Genomic DNA, 21,079 nt, shown 5'->3' with positions numbered 1-21,079 from the left:
AGACTCCCCTGGGTCCCCCGGTCTGCCCCCAGACCTGCCAACTGCCCCCTGGTCCTCCTGGCCTCCCTGTCTGCTCCTGAGTCCCCCATCTGCCGTCTGCTCCCGGACCCCCCACACTGAGCTCCCCAGGCCCCTGACTGCACCCCCCAGACCCATCTGTCATTGGGTCCCTGCTGCCCCCTGCTGGAGGGAATGAACCCTGCTCTACCTTTGTGTGGGGTGGGGTTCCAGCTCTCCGTACCCTTCCCGTTCCCCGTCACCCAGGCCTCCTAGAAACATGGCCGGGCCTCAGGCGCAACACAGGGCCCCCTACCCCCAGTGCTGTCCATGGACGGCTCGCCCGGCAGTGCAATGCAGCCGTCTCTGAGGCGGGGCGGCTGGGGAACAGCTGCATATAACGCCGCACAGGGATTGCATTGGGCAAGAGAGCATGAGGGTCTAGAGCAGGAGGTGTCATCTGGGTAGAGGAGGGCACCTGCATGCTCTGGGTTCTAGCTCAGTGTGTGATCTGGATTTTCTAGGATGAACAGTGGGCCAAGTTGTCTGGGCTCTAAATCATGATGCACACTCGATACTCTAGTGTGAACAAGAGAATGGTTTGCTGTCGTTCTAGACTGGGTCGGGCTCTTGCTGTTCCAGAGTCGGTGACCCAACAGGCAGCCTGGGTTCTAGATCAGGATAGGCCTGGAGCCGACAATACAGGCTGCTGCCTGGGCTCTAGACCGGGGACAGGCCATTGATGTTCTAGAGTATGTCAAAGCGGCCAGCTGCTGGTGTTCTAGATCAGCTTGCACCATTGGTGTTTTAGAGACAAGCACACAGCAGAATGGCTGGGTTCTAGATCAGGATAGACCTAGAGCTGGTAATACAGGCTGCTGTCGGGGCTCAAGACGGGGGCAGCGGTGAGCAATTGATGTTTTAGAGGGGGTGACACTGCAAGCAGCCAGTGTTCTAGGTCTGGTTTCATCCTCAGTGTTCTACAGACAAACGGGCAGCGGATTGGCTGGGCTCCAGATCAAGACAGGCCACAGATGCCCTGGAACTGTCCGAACAAGATTCTAGACCAGGAGGGGGAACCCGGCTTCTAGAGCTAGCAGCTGCATGGGCTGTCTGGGTTCTAGACCAGCCTGTCCTCTCACTGTTCTAGAGTGGGCAGGTCACGGGGTGTCCAGGTTCTAGACCAGCTGCCCTCTCCATGTCCTAGAGTGGGTAGGTCACTGGGGATTTTTGGGTTCTAGGCCAGGCTGCCCCCTTGCTGTTGTAGAGTGGGCAGGACATTGGGGGTTTCTGGGTTCTAGGCCAGGCTGCCCCCTCGCTGTTCTAGAGTAGACACGCCATTAGGGGGCTTCTGGGTTCTAGACCAGGCTGCCCTCTCAGTGTTCTAGAGTGGGCAGGAAACAGGGGGTGTTGGGGTTCTAGACCGGGGTCCGGGCTCGGTTCCAAGGGGAAGGTGCCGGCCACTCACCCCCTGCCCCGTCTGCTCTCCCCGCAGCGTGGAGGGGGACCCACCAGGCAGCGAGGCTGGGGCGACGGTGGACAGCCCGGGCAGCCAGGCACCGTACTGCTGCGGGGCCGAGCTGCCCAAGGCTGGGGAGCCCTATGACCTGGGGCCCCTGACCTCCACCGTCTCCGCCTGCCACCCCCCGGCCCCCGGGCTGCCCTGGGCCCAGCGGGCGCGGCTCCAGCCGGCGAGTGTGGCGTTGCGCAAGCAGGAGGAGGAGGAGAACAAGCGATCGAAGGCCCTGTCAGACAGCTATGAGCTCTCCACCGACCTCCAGGACAAGAAGGTAGTGTGCCCCGCGCCCCGTGGCCCCCCTGGGATCCGCCCCTTCCAGACTGTGTCCCCACCGTGGCCCTCCTGGGATCCCCCACCTTCCGGCCTGTGTCCCCCAGGAGCCTCACAGTCTGTGTCCCGCCCATAACCATCACCTCCTGACCAGTGACACACCCCCAGGACTCCCCAGTCTGTGCCCCCCGGGACCTCCCCGGACGGTGATCCCTCCGCCCCCGGGACCATCATCTCCTAGCCGGTGACCCCCTGGAACCCCCTCTCCCAGGCTGCGACCCCCCGGCACCGCATCCCAGGCTGTGGTTCCCCTTGGATTCCCTTGGCCTGTGCCCCCCCAGGACACCCCCTCCCTTCCTGTGGTCCCCCCAGCACCCACCTCTGGGCCTGTGCCCCCCCCGGGACTCCCCTGGCCTGCGCCCCCCTTGCCACCTGTCTCCCCCCCCCCCCGCAGGTGGAGATGCTGGAGCGGAAATACGGGGGGTACTTCCTGAGCCGGCGGGCGGCCCGCACCATCCAGACGGCCTTCCGCCAGTACCGCATGAACAAGAACTTCCAGCGGCTCCGCAGCTCGGCCTCGGAGAGCCGCATGTCCCGGCGCATCGTCCTCTCCAACATGCGCATGCAGTTCTCCTTCGAGGAGTGCGACAAGGGGCCCGGCACCGCCCCCTACTTCGAAGGCAAGCCGGCCTCCCTGGACGAGGGCACCATGGCCAGCGCCCGCCCCCACCTGCTGGAGCGCGGGGGGCTGCCCTACGGGGGCTCCTGCCGGGCCGGCCTGGACAGCGGCTCGCTCCACGCCTCCTCCGGCGACTTCTGCAGCGAGATCACCGAGCTGGAGGACTCCTTCGCCAAGCAGGTGGGGTGGGGACCGGGCCCCTGTGGGGCGGGGAGCTCCCTGCCCCCCACCAGGGACTGGGGGATCCCCCGTCCCCCCCCACCTTAGCTCCCCACGCAGAGGGACTGGGGGAATTCCCCCCTCCCCCCAATCTTAGCTCTTCCCCGGGATCCCCCCTCCTCACAATCTTAGCTCCCCTTCCTGCTCCCCAGGGTTCCCCCCGACTGTGGGAGGGACTTATAGGGAGGAGAGGGGCTTGTATAGAGAAGAGGGACTAATAGGGCACTTGGCATAGGGGGAGGGGCTTATTAGGAGGGGAGGGGCTTCTGAGGAGGAGCTGGTGTAGAAAGGAGGGGCTTATAAGGAGGGGAGGCACTTAGGCAGTTCGTCTTAAGGGGTGGGGCTTATGGAGAATTTTGCATAGGGGCGTGGCTTGTTCGGAGGGGAGGGGTTAATGAGGCAGGTCTGGTTAGAGGGGGGCTTGTACAGAGGGGAGGGGCTTATAAGGAGGGGAGGGACTTAGTTCCCCTTAGGAGGTGGGGCTCATGAAGAATTGTGCATGGGGAGGGGCTTTGCGAGGAGGGGCGGGGCATAGGGGGCGTGGCCTCTCCTTTCACCCGCCCCGCTGCCCCGGCAGGTGAAGTCTCTGGCGGCGTCGATCGACGAGGCCCTGAACTGCCACCCGCTGCCGGCGCCGGAGGGGGGGGGCCCGGCCCCGCTGGAGAAGAGCGAGTCGAAGGAGCAGCAGGGGGACAGCGCGGCCACCTCCTTCAGCGACGTCACCCTGTACCTGGACGAGGGGGTGCCGGCCTCCCCCCTCTCCCTGGAGCGGCCCCCCAGCTCGGAAACCCCCGAGCCCGGCCCCCCACCGGCCCAGCCCCGGCCCGAGTTCTGGGGGCCCCCCGCAGCGGGAGGAGAGCCGGGAGAACGGGGCCGGCCGGCGCGGCACCCCCTGCCTGGAGTGCCGGGACTTCCGCCTGCGGGGGGGCCCACCTGCCCCTCCTCACCATCGAGCCCCCCAGCGACAGCTCGGTGGACCTGAGCGACCGCTCCGAGCGCAGCTCGGTCCACCGGGGCCTGGCCTACGAGCCGGACGGCTGCGGGGGCCCCAAGCACCCGCCCGCCCCCCCGCCCCCGGCCCCCTCCCCCCCACCCCCTGCGCCACTACCGCCCCGAGCCGGCCCCGCCCCCGCCCCCGCCCCCCGGACGCCTGGGTCCCGAGCACTCGGACGGCGACAACGACAGCCTGCCGAGCAGCAGCAACTCCAACGAGACCATCAACTGCAGCTCGGGCTCCTCCTCCCGGGACAGCCTGCGGGGCCCCCCGCCCCCGCCCCCCCCGGCCCCCCCGCCCGCCGGCCCCGGCCCGGGCCTGTGCAAGCAGACGTACCAGCGGGAGACCCGCCACAGCTGGGACTCGCCGGCCTTCAACCACGACCTCTTGCAACGGCGTCACTATCGCATCGGGCTCAACCTCTTCAACAAGTGGGTGCCCCGGGGCGGGGAGGGGCTTCCTCGGGGGAGGGGCTGAGGGCACTGTTTCCCAGAATTCCAGTTGGAGGGAGGGTTGCCCCCCCGATAGCCCTGCCCCTCCCAACTCTGCCGGTGCCCCACACTCCCGCCCCGCAGCCCCCGCCGGGGCATCGGACGGGTGGGGCCGGAGGCCTCACTCTCCGGTGCGGTCACTGATTGAATTGCTACTGAACGACACAGCAGCTGCTTCCCAGGCAGGGCCGTGTCTCCCCCGGCTGGGAGGCAGCCTCAGGGATCCAATTACCCAGCTGGAGCCGTGACTCAGCCCGCGCCTCGGAGGCGGATCCTGCTCCGGCCGTTAGACCCTGAGAAGGGGCCCCTTCCTCCCGGTCCTGGAGTTCTAGAATTCCGCCCATGTTCCGGATCTAGAGCGCCCTGGAACCAATCCACCCGGGAGCTTTAGCGGGAGATTTTCCCGCTGCGGATTTGGGTGCTGCCTTGTGTTCTGGATCAGTTTATCTAGTCCGTTCTTGGCTGGCCACATCAATGAAAACACGATTGCATCTGTGATAGAGAGCCAAATTGGTCTCGAAGCCACTCTAGAACAGCAGTCGGTCTTCCTGGGTTAATGATTGGCTTAATCATTGGTCTAGAACCAGCGTGTTCTAAAATGGCTCTCGAGTTGCACTGCTCTAGAACAGACAAATGCCCTACACTTTTGTTTTGCCTCAGGGCGACTGGCTTTCCTCTAGAGTGGTTGCGTTATGGAATAGCATTGAGGGCTCCAAAGAATCCAGAACCACAGAGCCAGGATTCTGGATTAACACAATATAAACTCTAGGTGGTGTCTAGATCGACTGTAATTTGTTCTGGAGTATCCCTTTTAGACTCATTGATGCTTCTACATAATCGGTCGCAATAGTACCTGGGTTCTAGGTTAACACTGGGCTGTGCTTGAATATGCATAGCAGATGTACTGTGTGTTCTAGGTAACCCACAGCTGGCCAGACACGTCTATCCCAGAACATAGTCTTGAATGTTTTCTCAAGACCTGCAAAAGCCCCCCTGAGATCCAGGTGTCCGGCACTCTTAGCTAAGCCCTTTGCTCTCAGCGGGCAATGTTTTCTAGAATGAGCACGTTCCCAACCTCTGATCTGGAACAGCAGAGTTATGCAGATGTTCTAGAACAACATCTTGTCTTCAGTGGTGCGGCTCTGGGAGGGCACTGTTCTAGATCAGTGAGCTCCTGTTGGAAGTGTCCAAGAACGGTGGTCTTGAATTACTTGCTTCTAGAACAGCAATGATCTGGAATGTCCATGTTCCTTCCAGAGGGGAACTGGCCTGTGTCTGGTCTGGTTCTAGAATGGCAGAGATCTAGCCATGTTCCTGCTTTCTCACCCCCCTCCCCTAGCGTCTCCTCTCCAGTTCCCATAGCCGTCTGCCCCAGGGAAGCGGTGTTCTAGAGGGTGGTGACTCTAGACCCTTTCTCTCCATGCCCTCAGGAAGCCGGAGAAGGGGATCCAGTACCTCATCGAGAGAGGGTTCCTCTCGGACACGCCAGTCGGGGTCGCTCACTTCATCCTGGAGCGCAAGGGCCTGAGCCGGCAGATGATTGGCGAATTTCTCGGCAACCGGCAGAAGCAGTTCAACCGCGATGTTCTCGAGTAAGGGGCTGCCGGGGGGGAACGTCTCCAGCAGGGGATGTTCTGGAGCAAGGGGGGGCATGGAAGCCAGTACCCGGAGCAAAGACAGCAAGCACAAATTGATCTAGAGCATGTGATCTAGAGTAGGGTGTATGTGCTGTCTGGAGAGGAACAATTGTGGGCAGCCAGTGGGTTTCCGACCCACCTTCCTGGGGGCGGTGGAGCTCTGGCTTTGGGCGTCATCCCGCACATTCTCCCACGAGACTCTAGAGACCGCTGGAGCATGGGAGGGATCTCTGAGCAGCTTCTGGAGGGGACCCAGCACTGACCTGCCCTCCCCTTTCCAGCTGCGTGGTGGATGAGATGGATTTTTCCAACATGGACCTGGACGATGCTCTGCGGAAGTTCCAGTCGCACATCCGGGTGCAGGGGGAAGCGCAGAAGGTTGAGAGACTCATCGAAGCCTTCAGGTCGGTTCGAGAACCTTCCCAAGGTGCTGAGGGGCGGTCAGCTCAATCGCTGTGAAGTCTGGCGTTCTAGACCTGGGGCAGGCGTCGTATAAAGCGGCTGGCGTTCTAGAGCACTGACGCCTTTAACAAGCTCGGTGAAAGCCTGACCCGTTCTGGAGCAGGATTGGCCTTCTTGCCACACCAGAACCCACGGGGTGTGTGTGTGTTGCGGTTTAAATACAAGACAGACAAGGCTCTAAGCAAGGAAGCAGGCTGGTCTGCCGACAGGCTTCTGCCTGTCAGCTTTTCCACCCTCTCTTTTATTTCTCTCCCCCCTGCTCCTACACAACACTCAGGGTGTGCCCTGAATGTTTCCAGGTGCATGAACTCTACATGAACCCTTCAGGGGGGTTTCAGAGTAACAGCCGTGTTAGTCTGTATTCGCAAAAAGAAAAGGAGTACTTGTGGCACCTTAGAGACTAACCAATTTATTTGAGCATGAGCTTTCATGAGCTACAGCTCGGGGGGGTCAGCTCAATCACTGTGGAGTCTGGCGTTCTAGACCCGGGGCGGGCGTATAAAGCGGCTGGCGTTCTAGAGCACTGACACCTTTAACAAGCTCGGTGAAAGCCTGACCCATTCTGGAGCAGGATTGGCCTTGTTGCCACTCCAGAACCCACGCGGCCTTCTAGAATACAGCCTATCTTGGTGGTCTGCTGGGATGTCCTGTAGAAGGCTGCAGGCATTGGTAGGGGCCTAGGACGTGCCCACAGTCCATGTTCTAGATAGCTGCACCACACTCTAGAGCCTACTTTCTAGAACCCATGTTCTAGATGGATATTATTCCAGGATGTGCCTGTCCGTCTAGAACAGGGTCTGTGTCGATGAGCGCCCCAGTGCCCTAGCAGGCCGGCTGCCCTGACATGCAGCCAGAGCTCTAGAGTGGGGCTGGCAGTGACTTAGCTGGAGAACACGGCCGGTGTTCTACACCGGGGGTGCTGGCGGACCGTGTTCTAGAGTGTGACATCACTGGCGGCGCTCTAGAACACGGCCTGCCTTCACCAGCGTCGCTGGAGATAACCACACAGCAGGCGTTCTAGACATGGCTCTCGCAGGGCGGTCGATGAATCGCATTTCACTCCAGCCATTCATTCCAAACAAATTAACTCGCTTAAAAAAACAAATCGCGAATCAGCTCCATTTTAATTGCACTGCTAAACAAGACCAGAATGCTGATTTCCATTGATTATAAATAGTTTTGGGATGTTTTTCTACATTTTCAAATACGCTGAAGTCAAATAAACACAGAAGACACGTGGACAGGGCCAACTTTACGTTGTTGTTTTTGACTGGATGTTTTTCTCCATTTTCAAATATCTTGATTTTGGTTACAACACAGAACGCAAAGCGCACAGGGATCACTTTTTAGGGTTATTATTTTTGACTGCAAATATTTGCCCTCTACAAAAGAGAAACCAAATAACTGGTATTTTTCAATTCCCCTCGGTCCTGTCCTGTCATGCAATCTTGTAATGGTGCAAGGGCACTTTACAGATGTAGAATAATCTTTTTTTACACAACTGCACTCAAAACCAATGCAATGTAAAACTTTAGTGCCTACAAGTCCACTCAGTCCTACATCTCGCTCAGCCAGTCGCTCAGAGAAACCAGTTTATTTACATTCACGGGAGATCACGCCGCCCGCTACTTATTGACAGCGTGATCTGAAATTGAGACTAGGCATTCACCTGGTCTGGTTGTAGCCTGTGTGGCAAGGTATTTCCGTGCCAGATTCGCTAAACATTCGTATGCCCCTGCATGCTCCGACCTGTAGCTCGCGTTGTGATTGAAATCAATATATTTCAAAATGAAGAGAAATATCCCAAAATACTGGTAATCGGTGGAAATTGGTGTTCTGGTCTTGTTGAAACCGGCGAGGAATCACGAGTCATTCTTTTAATGGTCCGTCCGCCCTAGATTCTTGGCCGTTTGACTCGGTGGCAATCTCATATCTGCTCTAGAACAGGCAGGGATCTAGACCGGCTGTGATACACCACAGGAGCCAGAGACCCAGAGCCTGGATCATCCGCTCTAGAACAGGCCAGGATCTAGAATGCCAGGGTTCTGCAAACGCCGCATCAACAGGGCATGCTTTGTTCTGGAGCATGCTGTGGAGGGCGATCTAGAAGGAACGCGTGTCGATGACGATCTAGAACACAGGAATCTCTCTGGAACGTGGATGATGTTCTAGAGTGGTCTAGAAGGCGGTTCTAGGCTGCACTGTGCTGTGGTGGGGGAAGGAGAATTATTCACTCTCTGCTTCCCGGCGCAGCCAGCGCTACTGCGTCTGCAACGCCCCGCTTGTGCGCCAGTTCCGGAACCCGGACACCATCTTCATCCTGGCCTTTGCCATCATCCTCCTCAACACCGACATGTACAGCCCCAGCGTCAAGCCTGAGAGGAAGATGAAGCTCGACGACTTCATCAAGAACCTCAGAGGTAAGCGGGGGGAGGGGTGCTCGGGAACCCGACGAATCCCCCGATGGTACCAGGATATAGCTGGGAAGGTACTTCGGAGGAAAGTAGCTAGATCCCTGGTCTAGAAAGAAACAGGATCCAGAATAGCTGGTTGACCGGGGGACTGTGAGAAGAGCTGCTCTAGAACCTGCCCCTAAACCCCATCGACATCCAGAACATGGGAGCCCAGGGCTTTGAGTGGCTGGGGCCTGTGCCAGATGAGATCTGTGCCTGGGATCTAGAACAGGTGGGGGAATCCTCTGCTCTAGAATGAGCTGGGCTCTGGAACTGCCAGGAGTTGTGCAAGAGGTCCGAGAGGCCAAGACCTGGATCCTCCGCTCTACAACAGACTGGGATTTAGAACAGCTGTGATCCACACCTGGGGGCGGTGGGCTAGAGCCACCGGGCCTGGTTATCTGCTCTAGAACAGCTGAGAGCCACAGCGGGAGCCAGAGCCCCATCTGCTCTAGAACAGGCTGTGTGACGATGTGACTCAGCAGGGAGGGGGGAGTGTTGACCTGGGAATGTGCCCTGGGGATGGTAGACCTGAGAGCCTGTCCCCTGAGCCAGGAGGGGGAGGTGACACCTCGGCCAGGAATGTGGACGGAGACTGCAGCAGGGAACCTGCTGGGTGGGTTTAGTTTCAGTTTGGGGCTGGGTGGAGAAACACAGGGAACCCCAGGCCTGGGGTCTAAGCTCCCTGCTCCCCCAGAAGGACTTGACTGAGGGGTCCTGGGTGTACCCACAAGCTCTGTTTTGGACTGTGTTCCTATTGTCCAATAAACCTTCTGTTTTACTGGCTGGCTGAGAGTCTCAGTGAATCCCAGGAAGAGGGGTGCAGGGCCTGGACTCCCCCACACTCTGTGACAACTGGTGGCAGCGGTGGGATTTACTGCACCCCGTGAACGGCGCTTCCTGCAGTAAGTGACTGGGGAGCAGTAAAACGAAGGGGAATTGACGGGGACCAGGCATGCTGAAGATTCAGAGAGAGATGGTTTCAAGGGGCAGTTAACCCCTGGGAGTGTGTGACCAGAGAGAAGGACTTTTGCAGTAACAGGGTCCCCCGAGGGATTGCAGCGAGCGGTCCCAGGGGCGGAGGAGTCTGCAGCTCGACCCTGGCAAAGAGGTGGTGACCTCAAGAAGGACTGGCATGCTAAGGGCTTTTCCTGGAAACCGTGGAAAGCTGCCCGGCCTGCGAGTGGCCAGCAGGGAGATGTACGCTAAACGCCTTAAGAGCGACCTGGTGGAGCTGTGCAGGCAGAGGGGGCTGCACATCAGGAGGTCCACCAAGGAACAGCTGATTGCCCAGTTGGAGGAGAGGGATCGCTTGGATGACCCGATCCCTGTCCCTGAGGGAAGCCGCCCGGCAGACGCAGCGTGGGCCCTGGGGCCTGACCGGGCTGGGAGGGGTCAGACTGCTGCCGAGGACATCCCGAGACCCTTCCTACCTATGCCTGGGGGAGGGGTTGGGGGAAGCCCAGCGAATACCGAGGGCACCCTGACCCCGGCACCCAGCAGGGGATCCTCCAGGTGGAGCTCCCCATCCCTGGAGCGGAGGCGGCTGGAATGGGAGAGGGAGATGAAAATGAGGAAGCTGGAGGATCATGAAAAACAACGTCAACATGAGGAGAAACAATGTCAACATGAACAGGAGGAGAGGGAGCGTCAGGAGAAGGAGAGGGAGCGTCAGGAGAAGGAGAAACAAAGGCAGCATGAACTGGAGCTGGCCAGGCTGAGGAGCAGTGGGACCCCGGCTGCAGTGAGTGAGGGAGGACCCAAGACTGCAAGGAGCTTTGATAAGTGCTTCCTGGCCCAGCGGAAGGAGGGGGAGGACATGGATAGCTTCCTGACGGCCTTTGAGAATGCCTGTGAGCTGCACAGGGTTGACCCTGCGGACAGGCTCCAGTTCCTCACCCCCTTACTGGACCCCAAAGCCGTGGAGGTGTACAGCCGAATGACAGGGCCGGAGGCAGGGGACTACGAACTGTTCAAACAGGCCCTGCTCCGTGAGTTTGGGCTGACCCCCGAGATGTACCGGAGAAGGTTCCGGAGTCAGCGTAAAACGCCTGAGGTCACCTACCTACAACTGGTCAACCGGATGCAGGGATATGCCGGCAAGTGGACAGCTGGGGCCCAAGCTAAAGAGGACCTGCTGGACCTAATCGTACTGGAGCAACTGTATGATCAGTGCCCTTCCGACCTGAGGCTGTGGCTGGTGGACAAAAAGCTCGAGAACCCCCAGCACGCAGGGCAGCTGGCCGACGAGTTCGTGAACAGTCGGTCAGGGGGTAGCCGGGAGGAGTCCCAAAAGGACAGCCCCCCTCCCCCCCCGATGCAGAGAGAGAGTCACCATGGGGCCTACCAGCGGGGAAATAGGGGGAACCCCCTCCCACGGGGAACGCCTGGCGTCGGGCCCCTCCGACCCGCTCGAGGGGACCAACGTGACCTGAGCTGCTATCATTGTGGCCAGAGAGGCCACGTACGGTCCCAGTGCCCCGGGCTCAGGGACAGACTGAGCAGACCCAACCTACCCAGGGTTAACTGGGTAGGGACCCAGCTGGACGAGGGGCAGACGACCCAGGCAAGGGGGGCTGCCAGTTTACCACCTGCTCAGGAGGGAAGAGTACCCCAGGCCAGCTCCGCCAGACGGCTGGAAGCTCTGGACTCAGGGTGCTCGGTTTACAGGGTGGGCGCGGGGCTGTCCCTCCGGAGAGAGTGCCTTGTTCCCCTGGAGGTGGATGGGAGGAAGGTCAATGGATACTGGGATACGGGCGCGGAGGTGACGCTGGCCCGGCCCGAGGTGGTGGCCCCAGATCGGGTGGTGCCCAAGACCTACCTGACCCTGACAGGGGTGGGCGGGACCCCATTTAAGGTGCCCGTGGCAAGGGTACACCTGAAATGGGGGGCCAAGGAGGGCCCCGAGGATGTGGGGGTACACCACCATTTGCCCACTGAAGTTTTGATGGGGGGAGACCTAGAGGACTGGCTAAGCAAGCCCCAGACCGCCCTGGTTGTGACACATAACCAGAGCCGGCGAGGGGCACTGCGCCCTGACCTCGGGGAGGGTACCGCACCGGAGGCGCAGGACCCTACCCTGGTGGGGAGGGAGGGCCGAGGGGCACGGCTCAGAGAGGCGGAGGCCTCGGACCTGGCCAGCGAGAGGGAACCGGGCCCCATCCCTTCCCCAGCCGCTGAGTTCCAGGCCGAGTTGAGGAAAGATCCCTCCTTGCGCAAGCTCAGGGACCTGGCCGACCTCGGTGTGGGACGGACCATGAGGAGAGGCTGCCAGGAGAGGTTCCTGTGGGAGAAGGGGTTCCTGTACCGAGAATGGGCTCCCACAAGGGAAGTGGAGTCCTGTGGGATCAGGAGGCAGCTGGTGGTCCCCCAGAAGTATCGCCGCAGGCTCCTGTACCTGGCCCATGACATCCCCCTCGCAGGGCACCAGGGAATCCGGCGCACCCGGCAGAGGTTGCTACAGAACTTTTACTGGCCCGGGGTCTTTACCACGGTCCGGCAGTATTGCCGATCCTGCGACCCCTGTCAGAGGGTGGGGAAGGCCCGGGACAAGGGGAAAGCGGCTTTGAGGCCTTTGCCCATCACAGAGGAGCCTTTCCAGAAGGTGGCCATGGACATCGTGGGGCCTCTCAGCAGGACGACCCGGTCGGGGAAGAAATACATTCTGGGGGTGGTAGATTTTGCCACCCGCTACCCCGAGGCACTGCCCTTAGCTTCCATTGAAGCCGACACCGTGGCCAATGCTCCTGACCATTTTCAGCCGAGTGGGGTTCCCCGAGGAAGTCTTGACAGACCAAGGCTCCAACTTCATGTCGGCCCTGCTCCGGTGCTTGTGGGAGAAATGTGGGGTCCGGCACGACTGGGCCTCAGCTTATCACCCCCAGTCCAATGGGCTGGTGGAGAGGTTTAACGGGACGCTAAAGATGATGCTGAAAACCTTTATGAACCAGCACCCGCAGGACTGGGACAAGTACTTACCTCACCTGCTGTTCGCGTACAGGGAGGTGCCCCAGGAGTCGACCGGATTTTCGCCTTTCGAACTGTTATATGGCAGGAGGGTGAGGGGCCCCCTGGACCTGATGAGAGACGAGTGGGAGGGGAAGGCCACTCCCGATGGAGAGTCAGTGGTGGAGAATGTCCTGATCTTCCGAGAGAGACTGGCTGAACTCATGGGCCTGGCCAGGGAGAACCTGGCCAGAGCCCAGAGGAAGCAGAAGGTCTGGTATGACCGCACGGCGCGGGCCCGTGCCTACGCCACCGGGGATCCGGTGATGGTTCTCATCCCCGTGAGAAAGAACAAACTACAGGCCGCCTGGGAGGGCCCTTTCAAGGTCATCAAGCAGCTCAATGAGGTGAACTATGTGGTGAAGCTGTCGAACCGGGCGCACCACCGCCGGGTGTACCATGTGAATATGATGAAGCCATATTATGCCAGGGGGAATGTGGTGTTGGCCGTGTGTGGACAGTGGGAGGTGCAGGGAGATGACCCTTTAGTAGATCTATTCCCTGGGACCAGAGCTGGTTCCCCCCTGGAAACAATTCCCCTCTCGGATCAGCTAACCCTGCCCAGCAAGCTGAGGTCAGGGGGGTGCTGCATCCATCCCGACAGCTGTTTTCCAACCAGCCTGGACGCACTAATCTGACTGTCCACCGGGTGCAGACAGGGTCGCACCCGCCGATAAGATGCTCCCCCTTCCGAGTCACAGGGAAAACTGCTCAGGACCTGGAAAGAGAGGTCCGGGACATGCTGGCTTTGGGGGTGATCCAGCCATCTGCCAGCCCTTGGGCCTCGCCGGTGGTGCTGGTCCCCAAAAAGGACGGGTCGGTCCGGTTCTGTGTGGACTATCGGAAGCTCAATGCCATCACTGTATCTGATGCCTACCCCATGCCCAGACCAGACGAGCTCCTAGACAAGCTGGGAGGAGCTCAGTACCTTACCACCATGGACCTTACAAAGGGCTACTGGCAAGTGCCGCTGGATGCAGATGCCCGGCTGAAATCGGCCTTTATCACCCCTCTGAGGCTCTATGAGTTCCTGACCCTGCTGTTTGGCCTCAAGGGAGCGCCGGCCACCTTCCAGCGCCTAGTGGACCAGCTCCTGAGGGGGATGGAGAGTTTTGCCGTGGCGTATATTGATGACATCTGTGTCTTTAGCCAGACCTGGGAGGACCACGTGTCCCAGGTTAGACAAGTGCTGGACCGACTCCAGGGGGCTGGGCTGACTGTAAAAGCGGAGAAGTGCAAGGTGGGGATGGCGGAAGTATCTTACCTGGGCCATCGGGTGGGGAGCGGCCACCTAAAGCCGGAACCAGCCAAGGTGGAGGTGATCAGAGACTGGCCCGCTCCCCACACCAAAAAGCAGGTCCAAGCCTTTATTGGGATGGCAGGATACTACTGACGATTTGTGCCCCACTTTAGCGCCATCGCCACCCCCGTCACTGAGCTATGCAAGAAGGGGAAGCCAGACAAGGTGGTCTGGACCGAGCAGTGCCAGGAGGTTTTCCGGGCGCTGAAGGAGGCTCTGGTCAGTGGCCCAGTTCTGGCAAACCCAGACTTTGACAAGCCCTTTGTGGTGTTCACCGACACCTCCGACACGGGACTGGGGGCGGTGTTAATGCAGGAGGATGAAAAGGGGGAGAGACACCCCATCGTGTACCTGAGCAAGAAGTTGCTACCCCGGGAGCAACACTACGCAGCCATCGAGAAGGAGTGCCTGGCCATGGTGTGGGCCCTCAAGAAACTAGAGCCCTATCTCTTCGGGCGACACTTCACCGTCTACACCGACCGCTCCCCCCGACCTGGCTGCACCAGATGAAAGGAGCCAACGCCAAGCTCCTGAGATGGAGCCTGCTCCTGCAGGATTACGACATGGACGTGGTCCACGTGAAGGGAAGGGCCAACCTGATAGTGGATGCGCTGTCCCGGAGAGGGGGCCCCGAACTTCCCCAGGTCACTGGTCACAGTGACCCCGCTCCGTTCAGTCTCGAAGGGGGGAGAGATGGGACGATGTGACTCGGCAGGGAGGGGGGAGTGTTGACCTGGGGATGTGCCCTGGGGATGGGAGACCTGAGAGCCTGTCACCTGAGCCAGGAGGGGGAGGTGACACCTCGGCCAGGAATGTGGACGGAGACTGCAGCAGGGAACCTGCTGGGTGGGTTTAGTTTCAGTTTGGGGCTGGGTGGAGAAACACAGGGAACCCCAGGCCTGGGGTCTAAGCTCCCTGCTCCCCCAGAAGGACTTGACTGAGGGGTCCTGGGTGTTCCTGTTGTCCAATAAACCTTCTGTTTTACTGGCTGGCTGAGAGTCTCAGTGAATCCCAGGAAGAGGGGTGCAGGGCCTGGACTCCCCCACACTCCGTGACAGGCTGGGATCTAGAATGACCGGGTTCAGCACCAGAGGCCGCAGCCTCTGTTCTAGACTTGCCAGGGCTCTGGGTTGAGGAGGGGGACTTGTATGGTGTTTGGCCCCACTCATCGCCGGGTCCGTCTGTGCATCTTTCCCCCCCAGGGGTGGATAACGGGCAGGACATCCCCCGCGACCTCCTGGTGGGGATCTACCAGCGCATCCAGAGCCGCGAGCTGCGAACCAGCGACGACCACGTCTCTCAGGTCCAGACAGTCGAGCGCATGATCGTGGGGAAGAAACCGGTGAGTGGGGCGAGGTTTCCCGGGAGGGAGGGGCCTCATAGGGAAGGGGTGGAGCCCTGGGAAGAGGGCTTGGAGGGTGGGGCTTCTTGGAGGGGGGCACGGCCTGTCAGGGGAGGGGCTTTTCAGAGAAGGAGGCGGGGCCTCAGGCGAGGGGCTTGGGTGGGTGGGGTCTCACAGATGGAGGCGGAGCCTGAGGGGTGGGAGGGACCACTGGGGATGTGTAGGGGAGGAGCTTGATGGAGAAGAGGTAGCGGCGGGGAGGAAGGGAAGGGCCTTTTGGTGGCTTCTGGGGGTGGGACTCTTGAGTAGACTCCACCCCCTCTGGCCCCACTGACCTTCCCCCGCCCCACGCCAGGTGCTGTCCCTGCCCCACCGTCGCCTGGTCTGCTGCTGCCAGCTCTATGAGGTGCCCGACCCCAACCGGCCCCAGCGCCTCGGCCTGCACCAGAGGGAGGTGTTCCTCTTCAACGACCTGCTGGTGGTGAGTGGGGGTGGCCCGGATACCTGGGTCCCATCCTCATCTAGTGGGCTGGGGCGGGGGGAGCTGGGAGACAGGACCCCTCGGTTCTCTCCCAGCTCTGGGAGGGCAGTGGGGGCTGGTGGGTTAGAGTGGGGTGGGGCTGGGAGCCAGGACTCCTGGGTTCTCTCCCAGCTCCGGGGCGGGGAGGGGGCTAGAGGGCAGAGCCGGGGACTCTCGCTGACCCGCCCCCCCCGCCCCAGGTGACGAAGATCTTCCAGAAGAAGAAGATCATGGTGACGTACAACTTCCGCCAGAGCTTCCCCCTGGTGGAAATGCACCTGCAGCTGTTCCAGAACTCCTGTGAGTGCCCCTCCCGCCTCGGACCCACAGCTCCCCGCTGCCCCCGCCCCCCGAGAGAGCCGGGCCTGAGTCTCTGTGTCCCTGTCTCCCCCCACCGCAGATTACCAGTTCGGGATCAAGCTCCTGTCGGCCGTGCCGGGCGGGGAGCGGAAAGTGCTGATCGTCTTCAACGCCCCCAGCCTGCAGGACCGGCTCCGCTTCACCAGCGACCTGCGGGAGTCCATCGCCGAGGTGCAGGAGATGGAGAAATACCGTGTGGAGTGTGAGTGCCGAGCGGGCAGGGGGCTGCGGGGCGGGAGTGGGGGGCACCGGCAGGGCTGGGGGGGCAGGGGGCTGCGGGGCGGGAGTGGGGGGCACCGGCAGGGCTGGGGGGGCAGGGGGCTGCGGGTCAGGAGTGAGGGGCCCCGCTGGCACCTGACCCCCCGCCGGCCCCCCACAGCGGAGCTGGAGAAGCAGAAGGGGGTGGTGCGCCCCAACGTCTCCCCGGCGGGGGGCCCCAAGGAGGCGGTGAACGGGACGCTGACCCGGAGCAGCCTGGAGGACACCTACGGCCTGGGCGACGGGCTGAAGCGAAGCGCCCTGAGCAGCTCCCTGCGCGACCTCTCCGACGCCGGTGAGCTGGGCCCGGACGCCTGGGTTCCTCCCTGGCGCTGGGAGGGGAGCGGGGTGTGGCTGGGAGCCCGGACGCCTGGGTTCTCGCCTGGTCCCCCTGGCTCCTGTTGGGGGCTTTGGCTCCCCCTGGTGGCAGAAAAGCCATGTGAGCGGCTCAGCCAATAGGAAGCTCCCTGGATGGGGGGGCGGGACGGTGGGCGTGGCCTGGCTGGGTTAACCCCCGCCGTGCCGGGGGACGGTGCTCGCTCGCTCTGCTTTGTGCACTCTCTCGCTCTCTCTCGCTGGGGGGTTACCTGGAGGCAGTTTCGGGGGAGGGGGGCCCTGTTGGGGGGGGCCAGCCTCGCTAATCCCTGCTGTTGCCCCCCTCCCCCCCCCCCGTGCAGGCAAGCGGGGCCGCCGTAACAGCGTGGGATCCTTGGATAGCACCATTGAAGTAAGTGGGGGGGGCTGCGGTGTCCCCTCCCCCCCCGCCGGGGTGCCCCCCTCTCCGCCTCCCTCTGCCTGTCGCTCCAGCTCCGATCCCCCATCGCCCCCAGGGGCCCCGCCAGGCGTCCCAGCATGCTCTGCTCCCAGCTGGCCCGCCGGACACCCCCCCCCCTGCCCCCCCCGCATTCCGCTCAGTTCCCAGCATGCTTTGCTCCTCCTGTCACGCCAGCTCCACCGGCTCCTTACATACAGATCTGACCCCCCCCCCATTTCCGGTAGCCAGTGGGGGGAGGGGCTTGTACAAGTATGGTGTGCATAAAGGGGGTGGGGCTTGTAAAAGGGGTGGGGTTTATCACAGGGGGTGGGGCTTATAAAAGAAAGTGGGGGGAGGAGGAGGTGGGTCTTATGAGCGGGTGGGGGGGTGTCATAAAAGTGGGTGGGACTTATCCAAGGGTGGTTCATGAAGTGGGTGGGGCTTGTAGAAGGGCGGGGCTTCGCGGCCAGTGCTCTGATCTCTCTCTCTCTCTGTCTCCCCGCAGGGGTCTATCATTAGCAGCCCCCGCCCCCACCAGCGCATGCCCCCGCCCGCCCCGCTGGAGGACTACAAGGCCCAGGCCCGCCCCATCTCCAACTCCTCCTCCTTCCTGGGCTCCCTCTTCGGCAGCAAGCGGGGCCGGGCCCCCTTCCCGCTGCCCCCCGGCCAGGCCTCGGCCCCCTCCTCCCACCCCCCGCACCCGCTGTCCCCGCCCCCCGAGGGCCCCTCCAAGCTGCAGGCCCTCCACGCCCAGTACTGCCACGTGGCCCCGCCCCCGTACCCCCAGCAGCCCCCGCCCCCCCCCGCAGCCGGCCCCGCCCCCCCCGCTGCCCCCCGTGGCTGCCGCCCTGCCCCCCCGCTTCCACATGTCCTCCCAGCCCCCGCTCTCGGCGCCTCCCCAGAAGCAGACGCCCCCGGCCTTCCCCCTGGTGCACCAGCATTATACCCTCCAGCGGCCCGGGCATCAGAGGCGGCTGCACCAGCTGCCCCCCTCTGCCGCCCCCTCCACCCACCCCCCCTTCCCCCTCCACGGCCGCCAGCCCACCTCACCTCTCCCCCTCTACAGCCCGGCCCCCCAGCCCTCCCACACCTACCCCCAGCACCTGCCCCAGGGGGGCGGGGGGCACCGCACCCTCCACCGCCAGCCCCCCAAGCACTTTGTCTTCAGCCACCACCCCCAGCTGGGGCAGCGCGGGGGGGGTGCCCCGCCACCGGCCCCCCACCCCCACGGCCCCCCCCCCCCACTCGCCCATCCCCCCCCACCCCTCCTACCCGCCTCTGCCCCCACCCTCGCCCCACACCCCCCTCAGCCCGCACTCCCCCGGGGCTCCCACCTCCCCGCTCCCCCAGCATGCCCCCCTGCACCCGGGAGGGGGACAGGGCAACCCCAACCCAAAATCCAAGCCGGTCAATAGAATTAGCACCATGGTCTGAGAGCCGTGCTGCAGGGGAGGGCCGGGGGGCAGAGGAAACCCAGACAGAGGGGAGCCCCGATCCCTGGCAATCATCCCCCTGCCCTCCCCCAGCTTCCCAGGACCGGCGAGGGAGGAGAGACCAGATCGCGGCAGAGAATGGCCCCAGCTCGTGACAGCGCTGGATGGAAGAGTCCCGGAAGCTGCAGCTCTGCACAGATTTGTGCAGGGCGGGGACTGTGGCCGGGGGTGGGGCCGGCCCCTTAAATGAGGGGGAAGGCCAGGGTAGTGGATGCCCTATCCCTGCCCTGTTTTCCCCACCCCCCCGGGGCCAATTCTGGGAAATGTACCCACCCCATTGCACTAACTTTCATTGCACAGCCCCAGGTGGTCCGCTGCGGGGGAAGAGGGCCCCCTTTTCATTTGCACATGGCTTGTGAGTTGCTGCTGCTTGGCCTGTTATTTTTTTGGGGGGGGGGAATCCCTGGGATATTGGGGAGCCAGATCTGGGGGGGCATCCCCCCCGTTCTTACCCGTGTCTGTAATAAGGGCTACTCCCGGCGGCAACCGTTTTCCCTCCCCCGAACACCTATTCTGTGATTTGCACTGACAGAGAACCCCTCCCTCCCCCGCAAGGCCCCCCAAACCTGCCCCACTCCCCGGTGCAGAAAGGGATCCCATGGGGGGAAACCCCATGAAACTCCACTAGCCCCCTCCCCATTTTCTGGGCCCCAGGGCTGTTTGTTTTGGGGGGCGGCAGAGCCCTGTATGGAAACAGTCCCTATGCAGCATTATGTGCGGCTGTTGCCCCGACCCAGAGGTGGCTGCACCTCTGCCCCAGTGAATCTTGTGCACTTTATCCCCCCCCTTGCAAATACAATCTGTCCCTCCCCCCACTTGAATATCCCTCTGTTTCTGATGGGTGTCCCCCCAAAACACACAGCTGCGGGAGGGGAGAGGGGGCTAGGAGCCAGGACTCCTGGGTTCTCTCCCTGGCTCAGGGAGGGGGGGTTTAGGGAGGGAGAGTAGAGAGAAACTGAGGCAGAACTCCAGAGTCCTCACTCCCAGCCCCTCCCTGGCTCTAATCACCAGACCTGCCCCCCCCATCCCCCTTCCCAGATTTGGGGCGAGAACCCAGGAGTCCTGAACTAAAGGATTTCTGAAGCACCATAGCCAACGCTGTCCCCTTGCCCCTCCACCTCAGGGTTGTGCACCCCAGTTTCTCTTGGGGTCCCCCCAATGTCTGGTCGCCCCCCAGCATGCACCTCCCCTGCCCCGGTACCCGCGTTTAATTGGTTTGTTGTACAGACCCCACTGTATATAGTATACATTATAAATAGCGGGCTGCGGAGCGGGGCCCCCCCGTGCACCCCACAGGCCGGGGCACCCCCGGAGTTCCTGGCTCGCCATTGACGAGATGACCGTATTTTTGTTCCCCTGCCCCCCCCAGTCCTCCTCCTTGTATATAAGAAACTGTACATTTGATGCTTCATAAATGACCGACTGTCCTTTCTGTGTTCAGCCTCTGGGGTACGTGTGTTCTTTACCCCGCCTCTGGGGGGTGCTGGGGGGCTGGGCAGGGGGCGCTCTCCCCTGGCAGGCAGGGCCAGGCACTGTGGGGGCTGGGCAGGGCCAGGCATTGGGGGGCATGGTGAGGCAGGGGGCTGGGCAGGGGGTGCTCTCCCCTGGCAGGCAGGGCTGGGGGGTTCCAGGGGGCTGAGCAGGGCCAGGCACTGGGGGGCACCGTGAGGCAGGGGGCTGGGTAGGGGCGCTCTCCCCTGGCAGGCAGGGCTGGGGGGTGCCAGGAGGCTGGGCAGGGCGAGGCGCTGGGGGGCACGGTGAGGCAGGGGGTGCTCTCCCCTGGCAGGCAGGGCTGGGGGGTGCCAGGGGGCTGAGCGGGGCCAGGCACTGGGGGGCACCGTGAGGCAGAGGGCTGGGCAGGGGGTGCTCTCCCCTGGCAGGCAGGGCTGGATGCTGGGGGGCGCCATGGGGCAGGGAGGAGGGGTGGGGGGACACTGTGGGCAGGGGGTGAAGATGGCACTACAGAAGGCCTGTGGGTGTCGAGGCCCCAGGCTGTTGCTCCAATCCCCCTGGAGTTAGGGTGTGAACCCCGGTGTCCGGGCCCAAACCCAAGTCTGGCGAGGATCTTGTATTGCTGTATGGCCCCCCCACACCGTTTGCACGGGACATGAGAATCTCTTACACGTCCCATCCCAAACTGCGACATGGCCATTCCCTGCCGCCCCGCCCCAGAGCTGGCTGCATCTCAGCCCCAGGCCAGCTGTCCCCATGTGGCGTTATGTGTGGCTGTTCCCCACCGCGCCTCCCCTCCCCAGAGCTGGCTGCATCTCAGCCCCAGGCCAGCCGTCCCCATGTGACGTTACATGCAGCTCTTCCCCGCCGCCCC

General features: G+C 62.2%; 1 protein-coding gene across 1 annotated transcript in view; it reads left to right on the top strand.

Annotated features, from left to right (window-relative positions):
* IQSEC2 (IQ motif and Sec7 domain ArfGEF 2) overlaps window positions 1-18,791 on the top strand; it is a 45,901-nt gene extending 27,110 nt beyond the window's left edge. The window contains 18 exon segments of the mRNA XM_073321511.1: window positions 1,493-1,787; window positions 2,241-2,645; window positions 3,262-3,539; window positions 3,541-3,607; window positions 3,609-3,826; window positions 3,828-4,109; window positions 5,600-5,761; window positions 6,088-6,210; window positions 8,522-8,688; window positions 15,229-15,368; window positions 15,724-15,849; window positions 16,089-16,188; window positions 16,289-16,450; window positions 16,628-16,801; window positions 17,184-17,233; window positions 17,766-18,056; window positions 18,058-18,494; window positions 18,496-18,791. Of these exon segments, the coding sequence (XP_073177612.1) occupies window positions 1,493-1,787; window positions 2,241-2,645; window positions 3,262-3,539; window positions 3,541-3,607; window positions 3,609-3,826; window positions 3,828-4,109; window positions 5,600-5,761; window positions 6,088-6,210; window positions 8,522-8,688; window positions 15,229-15,368; window positions 15,724-15,849; window positions 16,089-16,188; window positions 16,289-16,450; window positions 16,628-16,801; window positions 17,184-17,233; window positions 17,766-18,056; window positions 18,058-18,494; window positions 18,496-18,694 (3,676 nt within the window). The 3' untranslated portion in view covers window positions 18,695-18,791.
* The last annotated feature ends 2,288 nt before the right edge of the window (window positions 18,792-21,079 follow it).

This window comes from Lepidochelys kempii, chromosome 23 (assembly GCF_965140265.1).
Source record: "Lepidochelys kempii isolate rLepKem1 chromosome 23, rLepKem1.hap2, whole genome shotgun sequence".
NCBI lineage: Eukaryota > Metazoa > Chordata > Testudines > Cheloniidae > Lepidochelys > Lepidochelys kempii.
The sequence above is the reverse complement of the archived record's forward strand: the minus strand, read 5'-3'. Positions and strand labels throughout refer to the sequence as shown.